This window comes from Macaca mulatta, chromosome 13 (genome assembly GCF_049350105.2).
Source record: "Macaca mulatta isolate MMU2019108-1 chromosome 13, T2T-MMU8v2.0, whole genome shotgun sequence".
NCBI classification, from domain to species: Eukaryota; Metazoa; Chordata; class Mammalia; order Primates; family Cercopithecidae; genus Macaca; species Macaca mulatta.
The window spans coordinates 13,376,550-13,390,251 of record NC_133418.1 but is presented as its reverse complement, the minus strand read 5'-3'; the positions used below and the strand labels follow the sequence as shown (position 1 = coordinate 13,390,251).

General features: G+C 47.0%; 1 protein-coding gene across 4 annotated transcripts in view; it reads left to right on the top strand.

Annotated features, from left to right (window-relative positions):
• The window catches only part of TGFBRAP1 (transforming growth factor beta receptor associated protein 1), a 72,362-nt gene that overhangs the window by 53,129 nt on the left and 5,531 nt on the right, over positions 1–13,702 (top strand). For all 4 annotated transcript variants that reach the window (XM_077958954.1, XM_015113043.3, XM_077958956.1 and 1 more), the window contains exons 8-12: positions 2,511–2,852; positions 5,651–5,708; positions 7,635–7,778; positions 9,987–10,133; positions 10,642–10,801. In XM_077958954.1, the coding sequence (XP_077815080.1) occupies positions 2,511–2,852; positions 5,651–5,708; positions 7,635–7,778; positions 9,987–10,133; positions 10,642–10,801 (851 nt within the window). The remainder of the gene's footprint in view (positions 1–2,510; positions 2,853–5,650; positions 5,709–7,634; positions 7,779–9,986; positions 10,134–10,641; positions 10,802–13,702) is intronic.

Genomic DNA, 13,702 nt, shown 5'->3' with positions numbered 1-13,702 from the left:
TATAACTTTTGCTTATGCAACTCTTACGTACTGTTCTCTGTTCTTGGCAAGACCCGTGGCTTCGGGGTTTAAGTCAATTTTTTGCCCCTTTGGACCTAGGCTCTTTTCTGTCATATCTTGTGTCAGCCCTACAGTGTTGGAGACCTCCTCACCGGGGTCGTGGGTGTATCCCAAGGTGTCTTCCTTCTCTCATGGGTTAATCTGAAACATTAGGTGATTGTCCTCAGATGGATTCCTAGAGCAGTCCTCGGATTTTGTAAGAGAATAGATGTGGGGGCTGTTATTAGGATGACGTTTCTGTACTTCCACACCTCACTCTCTTAATGGCTTAAGTTTAGATTGCTGCTCTGCTTTGGTCCAAAGTGTGACTGAGAGAACGGATTTTTTTTTTTTTTTTCTCGTTTTGAAGCAGCATCTCATTCTGTGTCCCAGGCTGGAGTACAGTGGTGCAATCAGAGCTCACCACAGCCTTGACCTACTGGGCTCAGTGATCTTCCTGCCTTAGCCCCCTGAGTAGCTAGGACTTCAGGTGTATGCCACCACGAGACCCGGCGAATTTTTTATTTTTTTATAGAGACGGGATCTTATTGTGTTGCCTGGGCTGGTCTCATACTCCTGGCCTCAAGTCATCCTCTTGCCTCAGCCTTCCAAAGTGCTAGGATCACAGCCATGAGCCACTACGCCCAGCCTGAGAATTGATATTTGAAGAAGACACTTCTAAGACAAAGATGATTCCACTTCCTTTTCTTGCTCACAGCAAATGTTGCTAATAAATTGTGATTTTCTTTTCCTCATTGAACTGGGCCCGTCCTCTGACACCTTCTCAGTGCCGTGCCGGAGGCCACAGTTACCAGCTAGTTATGGTTGATACTTAAGAGAAAATTGATCATACGTAACCTGGGCACGTGGGCTCAGTGTCTCTTCCTTTAGACAACCTGCAGCCTATCGTTGTATCAGCTAGGTTCAGCTCTTCTTTCATTCAGCAAACGTGGCCTGAGCATCTGAGCAGTGGATGGAAGGGTAACCCAGTGCCTGCTTCTCTGGCATGCCCATTCTAGCTTGGAAACTGGATGTGTGCCTTTCCTGCAGCACAGGTGCCGTTCTGCTGTGGAAGCGTTGTTGCATGGGCTCACATGAGCCAGTGGAGGAATCTTCACTGGACTCATCCTGGATCTTAAACCATGAGCAGAAACTTCTCAAATCAAGAATTGTACTTTAGGTCAGGGATTCTCAACTGTGGCACTGTAGACGTTTTGAGCCAGATAATTCTTTGGGCAGGGGGGTACTGTCTTGTGCATTGCAGGGTGTTTAATGGCAACAGCCCTGGCCTCTACCTACTAGATGCCATAGCACACCCCCACCCCAGTCATGATAAAATTGTCTCCAGGCATTGCCACATGTTCCCCAGGGAGCAAAATTGCTTTTCACCAAGAACCACTGCTTTGGGCAAGGGAACAACAACAGCAAAGGCTGAGAGGCATGAAATGTACAAATTGGCAAAATAAGCAGGTCTAGTAGAAGTGTTGGGGTGTGGGAGGGATGCTTGAGGCTGAAGTTGTAGAGTAGCTTGAGATCAGTTTGGGAAGGGCCTTGAATGCCATACTAAGAGGTCTGAAATTTATCCTATGGGTTGTACAAATCATGGGAGGTCAGGAGAGGCTGAGTGAAGCGGAAGGAAGGGCAGCTAGAGGCGGAAGCCAGTAGAGGAGGCTTTAAGCTGATCAGAGCTTGGGTGAAAGAGGATGCACTGAACATCGCAGGCAGCATGGATCCTGGGTCCTTCCTCACCATTCCGTGTGTCTGGGGTGGGGTGGCCCCTGCTTCTGTTTCCACAGCTGGGTGTGACACTGGGCCAGGTTTGAGATCCACAGCTCCTGCTCTGATTGTAGCCAGGACGAGCAGGTTCCGGAGAGGAGATAGGAAAGGAACTGTTTGTTGCATCCCAATGTTAGGCTCTGAAATTCTACGAGAGTCCCTACAGAAATGGCCACATGAATATTTCTGTGTCTTCTGTTGTGAGATGTTGGTGAGGAAGTTGTAAGTTAATGTTTTTATAAAGTCCCTTCTTTAAGGACCATTCAACAAATCTGTCTGTAATTTAGTGCCAGGAAAATGCTGGTTTCAGCAGAGCTGTGATGCTGCCTTTGCACAGCCGCAGACGCTGATGGCGTGTTATCCCGGGTGTTGCTTTTTCTGCCTTAGTTTCCAGGCTCAGCTGGGTATTCTCTTCATCATAGGCATTTTGGTGTTCCACTCTCACGCCAGTTGCGTATGTGTCTTTCACCTTCGTCCCTTCTGTTCTTTTTTGGAGCCAGGTGGCAGCACCCAGTTGGATGGTGCTTTGCTGCACTCGCAGATTAGAACGGTCACCCTGACGTGATTACCCTGTCCCCAGTTCCCCAGTCCCCTGTGAACGTGTGCCACCGTGCACTCCCCTCCAGTGCTGTTTTGTGTGCCTATGTGTACTCTTCTCTCTTTTTGCTTCATTTAGTTTGACACTGTAATTGCAGAAGCGGCCAGCTTGATGTCCGGGAGCTGATCTCTCTCTACCCCTTCCTGTTGCCCACCTCCTCCTCCTTCACCCGGTCCCACCCTCCTCTTCACGAGTATGCAGACCTGAACCAGCTGACCCAGGGGGACCAGGAGAAGATGGCCAAGTGCAAACGCTTCCTCATGAGCTACCTGAACGAGGTCCGCAGCACAGAGGTAGCAAATGGCTACAAGGAGGACATCGACACAGCCTTGCTCAAACTGTACGCAGAGGCTGACCACGACAGCCTGCTGGACCTCCTGGTCACTGAGAACTTCTGTCTCCTGACAGACAGTGCCGCCTGGCTAGAGAAGCACAAAAAGTGAGTGCTCCCCTCCTGACACGACCAGGGCTTCCCGCCCTGCACCCTTACTGAGGCCCTTTGCTGGGGAGATCCTCGTGAAGTGACTTAGCCTTAGCCAGTGTGATGTTTGCGTTCCCAAGGACCTGTAGGTGACTGCCACGAAATCATAGTGACAGCAGATATATGTGCTCCTCAGATGCCCTCTCTGTCACCACCGTCTGCAGACCCCTTGAAGGGGTCTTAGAGGGCATTTGTTCTCACACCCATGCTTGAATGATCTGGAGTACAATTTGGAACTAGTAACGGGCTTTGTGAGTAAACGAAGTTATTTTTCTTTTTTTTTTTTTAATTACTTTTTTTTTTTGAGACGGAGTCTTGTTCTGTCACCCAGGCTGGAGTACAGTGGCGTGATCTCAGCTCACTGCAACCTCCGCCTCCTGGGTTCAAGCAGTTCTCCTGCCTCAGCCTCCCAAGTAGCTGGGATTACAGGTGTGTGCCACCACGCCCAGGTCGTTTTTGTATTTTTAGTAGAGACGGGATTTCGCCATGTTGGCCAGGCTGGTCTAGAACGCCTGACTTCAGGTGATCTGCTCGCTTCAGCCTCCCAAAGTGCTGGGATTACAGGGGTGAGCCACTACCCCCGGCCATGAAGTTATTTTTAATTTCCTTTATAGTTTGCCTCGTATTCACTTGTGGGAGATGCCACGTTTATTGGTAAAATTTACAGTGCATTTTAGTTACTGACTACTGAATTGAATAGATAGCTAAATAAATAGATTCAAAGGGAGGCTTCTTGATCTTGTTGATACATGGTATGGTTTTAAACTCTGCCTTCCTTGGCTGGACATGGGGGTACATGCCTGTAATCCTAGCATTTTGGGAAGCCGAGGCAGGCAGATTGCTTGAGCCTAGGAGTTTGAGGCCAGCTTGGGCAACATAGTAAGATCTCGTCTCTACTAAAAATTAAAAAGAAATTAGCTGGGTGTGGTGGTGCACACTGGTGGTCCCAGCTACTCAGAAGGCTGAAGCAGGAAGATTGCTTGAGCCCAGGAGATTGAAGCTTCAGTGAGCAGTGATTGCACCATTGCATTCCAGCCTGGGGACAGAGCTAGACCCTGTCTCAAAAAAATAAAAAACTGCCTTCCTTATGTGCATGAGTTAGTGGATGGCCTTATATATCATGGGCTGTTAATGCATAGTGCCTGGCTTGGTTGGGGCCAGCAGCTTCTCCATTCTGGGCAGCTAATACTTCGCCCAACCATTCTAGGCCTCAGTTTTCTTATCTTTAAAAATGAGAGGGGTTGGGTGATCCCTCAGCTCCACTTAGAGAACACGATTTTTTTTGGTCTATGATTTTTGTTAAGGATTCGAAACAACAAAAGCGTGGATGAACTCCCACAGAGACCCTGGGGTCACTGTGCTGGTGCCTGAGACGCCAGAGCCTTCCACACGGGTACTGGCCTTTTCAGCAGTTGCCATCAGCCACTCGGATATGCTCATGGAAATCAGTGTTAGTTTTCTCAGGAGGCAGAAGTGACAAGGGATGGTGGGATCTGTAGAGTCAGCATGGCTTTCCAAAAGGTTAAGGAAAAGAGAAGGATTCATGTGGATGCCCCAGTATCTTGAGAGTGTGCCCTTGGAGGGAAGGAGCCTGACCTCTCGCTGGTCAGCCTTCTCCAGTTTCCTGCTGGGGAGGCGGACCAGGAGTGTGGCACCCTTGCAGACTTCGGGAGGGTGCTGAGGGCTCGCTGCCCAGGCAATGCCAATGCTATTGCCCATCTTTTCCATTTATAGGTGAGGAGTTAGAGGCTGGGGAAGTTAACCTACTTGCTCAAGGTCTGCAGACTTCGGGAGGGTGCTGAGGGCTCGCTGCCCAGACAATGCCAATGCTATTGCCCATCTTTTCCATTTATAGGTGAGGAGTTAGAGGCTGGGGAAGTTAACCTACTTGCTCAAGGTCAGAGAAGCTGGACTTGAAACCCAGGTTCTTGAACTCTGGGCACTCCCTCCCAGGACGCTCCCTGACTCTGTGGTCTGCGAGGCCCGGACACTAGCCCTTCCTGCTTGTTCCTCATGTCTGAAGCCCCTGCCCTCCTTCTCAGTCACTGCTTAGGCAGCGTAGCTTCTGCATATTCTAGTACCTCATATGGGTTAATAGTAGTAGACCAAAGACATATGAAATTATATTAACATTTGAAGCAAATCGTAAAGCAATTCCAGATGTGATTTTTCCATAGTTTACTTTTTCAGCTCATCTTAGACTGGAATCAGATTCTTTTTGGAAGCTGATAGAGCATATATTTTTAGTATCATAAGTAAATATACAGAAATGAACATCCTTTGGTTGTTTGTTGTTGAACTACATGGGCATGCGCGCGCACACACACACACACACACACGCACACATGTATTTTTTGAGACAGGGTCTCACTCCATCACCCAGGCTGGAGTGCAGTGGCACATTCAGGGCTCACTGCAGCCTCAACTTTCTGGGCTCAAGTGATTCTTCTGCCTCAGCACCCCAAGTAGCAGGGACTACAGATGTGTACCCCACACCTGGCTAATTTTTTTGAATATTTTAATAAAGATAGATCTCACTATGTCGTTGCCCAAGCTGGTCTTGAACTCCTGGGCTCAAGCCATCCACCCACCTTGGCCTTCCAAAGTGTTGGGATTACAGGCATGAGCCACTGCACCCAGCCTGAACTCAAGTTGAATAGAATATGGGGAGCTTGGAGTAGGGGGTGTCACTGTGTGAAGGTCGCCTCCAGGAGCTGATGAACACAGGTTGTACTTACCACGTTGTCCTGTTTCAGGTATTTTGCACTTGGACTGCTCTATCATTATAATAACCAAGACGCAGCTGCAGTTCAGGTGAGTTTAGTCGCGTTTCCACGTGATTTAAAAATCAGCACCGTGTAATACTTAGTGTTACTTTAAAAAAAATTCACAAGTTGACAGAGACCACTTTTGCCTGATATACACCCTTTTATACAGAACAAAAATGATTCTGTTTTAGAAAGTGAATTCCTGGAGGAATGCTGGCCAAGAGTTTTCTTCTCTTTGTCTTTCCGTCTCCTTAAAGAACATTATCAAGACTGAGTTTTTGAAAACTTAAGAAATGAAAATATGATTTCTCACAGAGTCACAGTATATCACTGCCCTTACCAGAAAATGTACGCAGTGAATGACAGTCGGATTTATCATTTCCACTGTTAGTGACGATCAGTGTTGCCAGTGAGCTGGGTAAGTTCTTATCCTTGGGTCACCTGTGACAAAACCACAGCTGTTGCATGCCAGTCCCTTGCCCAAGGCCATGCATCTATGGTAGATCTGAGATCTGAACCGTGCTCCATTGGCCCAGCAGAGGTCCTGCACCCTGATCGAAATGGCATCGATTTATTAGCATTGTCACATTTTGTGTCTTACGTCTTGCTACTGATCTTGAGAAAAGCCTTATCTCACAATCTCAGGAGACTTTCTCCCCTTCATTATTCGTTATGCATTTGTACTGCACCATGTTGTTTCCTGATGTGCCCTTTTGCTTTATTTTGTGAGGAGACAAGGGCATCAGCCATATTCACGAAGCTCAAGTCAACCTCATGACTCTGGCAAGGCTGAACATGTATTTAGTGTTGGATCGCTTTGTGAGACTATTGTGGTAACCTGATTGCAGAGCAGAACAACAGCAGCAACGAAAAATGGGGTGGGGTGAATTAACATGTACCCAATGGCCAAGAGTAGATTTGGGTGTCAGTGATAAAATTTTCATTTTCAAAAGCCTGGTGTTCTCAGAATTACAGCTTTATATAAGTATAGTAATAACTTTAGCAGAGCTGTAGAGAGATAGATTTGCAAACTTGAAATGGGATAAATCTCCATATGTGGTAGAAATGTATATAAAATGGCACATTTCAAGGTATGTGTGATTATTTGGTTTGGGGAATTCTGTGTTGACGAAACGAGTATCATAAAAAGTGTTCATATGCTGACATCAGAATTCCAGAATTCATATGCCATGCCTGTTTCTGGGCTCCTTCCTTGTGCTGTGGCTTGGCGAGGTGGTGTGGTGTGCGGGTAGGTGGGGCACGCCATGCAGGTAGTGCGGAAGGAACCCACGCAACCATCATCCTTTCCACGCCCACGTGATGCTGCCTCATTCCAGGGTCCTGAAAGTAAGCTTCACTTAACATGGTAGAGAAGTTTCTGGCTGAAAAAGCAAAAGGCTTTTATCACTGGAGTCTATCCTGAGCCCCCTGTGCAAAAGACAGTGGGAACTCAGGGGACAGAGTCACCAAAGCATTTTTAAAAGCACAACATCTGCCTATCACAGTCCAAAGGAGACTTCAAAATCAAGAATATCTGTGACGGAGAAGATGGAAACAGAGCCTGGCTTATAGGTGAATCTTCTCTGTGTCAAGACGTTATGAGAGACTGTTTTGTTTATTTCATGAAGAAACATTTTTAATATAGTCACCTCCCTGCATAAATTCTGTTTACTGTTATTGAGAAAGAAAAGAAAAGAAAAGAAAAAGAAAAAAAAAAGAAAAGATAAAAGGAAAGAAAGAGAGAGGAACTGGGAGCTTTATTTTTTTTTATTTCTTGGACTTATGTCTTTTTACATTTGTTTATTTCTCCAAAAAAACTAAAATTTAGGCATTTACAGTTTTTCTAACCACTTTAAAAGGTATTAAAAAGCCAAATAAGTAAACATATGTCATTTCTCAACTAATTCTAAGATACGTGCCTTTACGATTTTTTTCTTTTCTTTTTCTTTTTTTCTTTTTGATTCCTTTCCAGTTGTGGGTGAACATTGTGAATGGCGACGTCCAGGACTCCACACGCTCAGACCTGTATGAATACATCGTGGATTTTCTTACCTACTGCTTAGACGAGGAGCTAGTGTGGGCCTATGCTGATTGGGTCCTGCAGAAAAGTGAAGAGGTTTGTGCTTCATAAAAATGCGTTCTCTTTGGTTGGGGGAGGTGGTAAAAACAGGCCCCAGAAACTTTGATTTTAGAGGGGAAAAGGAAGCTACATTTCAACCTCCTCCTCTGTTTTTTTTTTTTTTTTTTTTTTGAGACGGAGTCTGGCTCTGTCGCCCAGGCTGGAGTGCAGTGGCTGGATCTCAGCTCACTGCAAGCTCCGCCTCCCGGGTTTGCGCCATTCTCCTGCCTCAGCCTCCCGAGTAGCTGGGACTACAGGCGCCCGCCACCTCGCCCGGCTAGTTTTTTGTATTTTTTTAGTAGAGACGGGGTTTCTCCGTGTTAGCCAGGATGGTCTCGATCTCCTGACCTTGTGATCCGCCCGTCTCGGCCTCCCAAAGTGCTGGGATTACAGGCTTGAGCCACCGCGCCCGGCCTCCTCTGTTTTTTGTTGTTGATGTTGTGCCCCTTTTAATACCATCCCTTGAGCTCTCTGGATTCTAGCTCTGGGGCAGTTTTGTATCTTGCTGCTGAGACATTCCATTGAGAATCCCCTTGCTGGGGCAAGTCACTTGTGTAGAAAAGCAAGACACATAGCCAGCTTGCATTTTTAGCATCTTCTTAAGAACTTGTGTCTGTGAACCCCGCTCCTCGACCCCTCAGAAGTCTGACACTGCTGTTTTCTGGAGCAGGATTAGGTGGTTGCCCTGCAGGACTTGATCTTTGGGAGGAGGAAGCGCCCAGACCTGGGCCACACCGGGCAGCCTGTTGCCCTCATCCCTGCTCCCACCATGGCCAACATGGAGCTGGTGGGCCTGGAGGAGGGAGGGGAGCCATGAGCAAGACTCGGCCCGTCTTGGAGGCTGAGAAATGCTGACAGTGAAAAAGCACCTGCTGGCTAGAGGGGAGGTAGCAGGCTCAGGACAGTATCCTTAGTAAAGCCCCACAGTGACTGGGAAGAAGACAGCAGGCATGTCAGTTCTCATCGTGAAAAACGTGTATGCTTCCATGGCTCCCCTCAGAGAGACAAAATGAGCTTTCTGATACAGGACCTTGGTCCTGAATGGAGAGTTTCTGAGTGCTGCATCTGCCTTTCTAAAACCTGAGTTGGAATATATTCTCATATCCTCTGTGGTGCTGGCTTCCCTGGAAAATCAGAGCCAGGCACTTACACTTTGCATACTTGTTACTCCATCTTTACTTTGCCTCTATGCATACGCCTGCAGAGCACATCCTGACCGGGCTCACACATGCCTGCAACATGGATCTCAGTGCCGTTGCAAGGTTTAGGCCTCTCCCAATGCTTATGGATGATAACAGCAGAACATACATGGAATTCAGCATACTGCACGGTGAACAATCCCCTGACAAAGGTCATCACTTAAATATCACAGCAACCCCTCAGTGGGCATTAGCTACACATGAGGAAACTGAGGCTACAGTTGGTAGAGCTGGGACACAAATCTAGGCTTATAGAATCCAAAATTCGTACCATCATACATGATATATGACTGTATTGGCCTTGGGGGGGGGTGCGTGTGTGCGTGCACATGATAGAACCTGCACATATAAGTGCTCGGGGGGTGCAGTGGAGAGCTGCTTGCCTGCCTGCCTCACTATCCTTTCCTCGAACCAGGGGATTGGACCTGTGCCTCCACTTGATAGACACAGGAAGGCAGCCTGGAAACTCGCTCAGGGACTGGAGGCTCGGATCTCAGATTAACCATCTATCATAAATAACCCAGGGTAGATAATCCATGTTCAGAGAAGTGGGTTTACTGCACAGAAATTTCAGTACTTTTGATATCTTTTCACATACTGTTCGGCAACTGGCTATCCCTGTTCTTGGATGATCTTAATGTTATAAAATTGTTACTCCATGGATTGTCAAAATCTGTCACCAACAAATGCTTTGTTCTTCAGTTTCCAATTTGCACGGGGTGTGTGAGGAGGGCTTCAGAGTATAGGCTGGCTTTTCTGTCTTGATTTTTTGCCCTCTGGCCTTTGACAGTGCTTCATGCTGGGCTGTTTTTCTCCATAATTATCTTTTTTAAACCACTGTATTGAGATATGATTGACATACAAAAAGCTGTGCATATTTAATGTATTATGTCATCATCTTTTAAGTGATGATCTTATCCAAACTTGAATGTGCAGTGACCAAAATAAAGATGAAGAAAAGGTGGGTTTGAGAAGCACAGCAACTGTATTGTCGCTCCTCTTTCAGGTCGGAGTTCAGGTTTTCACCAAGAGACCTTTGGATGAACAGCAGAAGAACAGTTTTAATCCCGATGACATTATCAATTGCCTTAAAAAATACCCTAAAGCCCTTGTGAAGTATCTGGAACATCTTGTGATAGACAAGAGACTGCAGGTGAGCACTGCAGAACTTAGACTAAAGAGTGTGGGCTGGAGAGACGGAATTGAACTAGAGCACTTTTTGGTGTGTGGTTTCTGTGTAATGTCTGTTCCCCGGGTGTGATCCATCCGTACTTGTTGATGGTCTGATGGGGGCCTTGAGGCTTGGGGAAAGAGACCTGGACCAATAGGTAGCTTTATTTTTTTCTCCTTCTATCTCACCCCCACTTAGCTTTCATTTTCCCTCTCTTTTCCTTATTTGTTATTATCTGTAAAGGAAATAAAGGGAGCTATACCTTTTTGTAGGTTATCTACATTCTGTGGCCCTTACTTCTCAAAATAAGAGGTGACTTTTTGTTCTATTCCCCAGTATCGTGGTTTCTGAGAGGGTTTTGATCCAGTGAGTGAGTGCCCAGCTCATGTCAGCGCAGCCCCGGGCTCCAAGCCCTGGCTGACGGGGGAGACCTTTGACTTTCCCACTTGAAAACACTGTCTGTCTGCTTGGCTCCCCCTGTTTCCTGCAGAAGGAAGAGTATCACACTCACTTAGCTGTGCTCTACCTGGAAGAGGTGCTGCAGCAGAGGGCCTCCACCAGCGGCAAGGGCGCAGAGGCCTCTGAGACACAGGCCAAGCTTCGGCGGCTGCTCCAGAAGTCCGATTTATACCGAGTTCACTTTCTCCTTGGTGAGGATGATCTCAGTGTTGTCTCCCTTTGGAAAAAACTCGTATCAAGGGGGTGGGAGGAAGCAGAGAGAAGGGCTTTGGCACAGCTCCTGGTTGATTCCACAGGGTGATTCTTTGAGCCTCTTCTTTAAAAATATTTTTTTTTAATGAAGACAGGGTGTCGCTTTGTCACCCAGGCTGGTCTCAAACTCGTGGCCTCAAGTGATCCTCCTGCTTCTGTCTCCTAAGGTGCTGGGACTACAGGCATGAGCCACCACACTCAGCCCTTGCAGCTCTTTTGACAGAGTCAGCCTCCCTGCAGGGAGAAATGAGGCTTCTTGTGCCTTTAAGATGGACTGTGCCTCTAGATGGACAATGTCCTTTGACTGATGATGTTGGCGCTGCCCTGGTAGCTTTTAGACGTCTGTGTGTCTCTTATTGAATGTCAGAGCACTGAGTCATAGTTCCCTCTGATGACTTCAGTCTCTGATCGAGGCTTACAGCAGGCACGGCCCCCAGCAGCCCACTCTCAGGCTGCTTAAGGCTCAGGTCCCTTGAGCTCTAAGCAAGAAGGTTGTGCAGGTGTCTTGGAGGGGATTTGGGTTTCCGTTCCTCAGGGGTACAGAGACCACAGTTTCTGTATCGTGTAAAGTTCCACAGCGCAGCATGGTGCTTGCAACTGATAGAATTAACTAGTTTCTTGCCACATTCGACATAGAATTTCTGGATTTATACTCACTGGGGTTAGTGATGTGTTTTTCTTTAATGGCCTTTAATACCGTTTTTGATAACAAAGCGTATCTAACACATGTGTTGTCTCCCTAAAGCACATCACAACCTCCCTGAGCTCAGGAGCGCTAGGCAGCACCTCAGCACTATGCTGAAATCACCAACAAAAAGCACCAAAATGCAAAAAAGTGTGGCAATCAATAGCCTGTGAAAAGGAAACGTGTAGGTAGTACGAGAACTGAAGCAAGGAGGGAGGGTGCTCCTTCTTTGGCCTCAGCTCTGCGTCAGGCTCTGTGCTTGTCGCAAATGACCTTGAAGTTGCTGCGAGTGTTGATTGGGAGGTTACAAATAAATTTCAGCGAGTAGATGACTTTGTCCATACAGAATCCACAAGTAATGAGGATTGACTAGTTGTGCCAGGCATAGGTCAAAACACTGAGGCTGCCTTATGACACGCAGTTTCCACAACAACCCTGTGAAGTGAGTCCCATTTTTCCTTCATTTTTATGGAAGAGTGCACTGAAGCCCAGAGAGGTTACCCTGCTTGCCACAGGTCACACAACCCACGAGCGGTAGAGCCAGAACACAGGTGTGGGTTGGTATTTCATGTGACCAGCACACACTGGTCCTGGCTTGCACCCGCACCTACATTAGGACTTCCGTGGCGATCCGGCGTGCAACCTCTGTTCACTCACCGTCCCTGACTGGTCAGTGCCAGGGTGTCCCGGCTATTAAATATTTTTACTCACTCCTGACTTACCCTTTTTCCTTTACAGATCTCCTTATGAAACTCTCAGGCCAGCCACAAGTGTGTGGTTCAATGTTTGCGTTCTGCCAGCTTTTCTGAGTACATGTGTAGAGTTGTGTCACTGTGCATTGAGGCTATGAAAATGGGTGACACTTAGTCCTGGTCCTCAGAGACTCAGTTTAAATGGGAATGCAGATAAGGGCAGGTACAGTTCTAGAAGGGCCGAGGAACCCGCGAGCCATGCCTTGGGGTGGAGGGGTCGGGGCAGCCTCGCGGAAGACGCCCTGTATGAGCAGTCATTAGGTGTGAGTCTGGGCTTGCAGGTAGCACAGGGAGCTTTCAGGCAATGGGGGTATCCCCCGCAGCACTGTGGGAGGAGCACTGGAATCCAAGGATACGTCATTTTGTATCCTTTCTTAGTTAGGTGACTTGGGGAGATGTCAGTCTAGGGAAGTTGTAAAAACGATTCCAGCCCAACCTATCCACTCGGGGTGGCTGTGGGAGTCAAATATAAATGAGATGATAGATGTAGAAGTGTAAGTCACCACAATGATCTTTTTAAAACTGTCTTTGCACCTCTCCTGGGGCCTTAACTATGGCTGCCACTTAGTAATTATTTGTTGGCCTTCCACTGTGAGGATGAAGGCGTTGCCTATTGTGGCTTCTGTGTCTGGTGTTATAAGGGATGTACCTTGTAGGGCCAGCCCTTTGCTACACGGCTAACAATGTCTGCCATGTTCTTCAGGCCTGAGGGATAGCCAAGATTCAAATGCCTATAATTTGATTATTAGCCTTGACCCTGAACTAAGGGTCGTCCTCATAATATTTCTTCGCAGTAGGAAGAGATCTTATAATCTCCTGAGGATGTAAAAACAGATGAGACTCACTTCTGGTCCTTAGAGACTCAGAGTTCAATTGCAATGCAGATAAGGGCTGGTGCAGTTCCAGACGGGATGGGGTGGGAAGTTACTCATGGGGTAGGAAGCAAGGTGACTTTGCCAGTGAGACACAGCCCTGTGAGGGTAGGGCCTTGGTCAGGAATGACACTTTGGGTTAGGTCATTTTCCTTAGGACCTGGAAGCTTAATTGCAGGTGAAAAAAAACAAAAAATCCTATTATTGGCAATCTTTTGTTGAATAATGTAGAGATGGATTTTGAATAATATGAGTTCATATTCCATTTAATGAAATCTACTTAAAATGGGAATAAAGGGGTTCAGCACACCTTTTGGGGGAAGTAGTGTTTGTTAGGAGTTTAGGGACATAGTGTCCTTCTATTTTAGTCAAAAGATACTGTCCTGGGAGGATAGGAGTGATGATGGAGTGACTGGAGACCTGGAAGGCTGATACTCACTGAGCAACTGGGCCTTTCTGAGGTTGTGGTTCATTTGTTCTGTTCATCCTCTGAACACTGGAAAAAGGAATTATTCTGTGGTCCAGCTATAC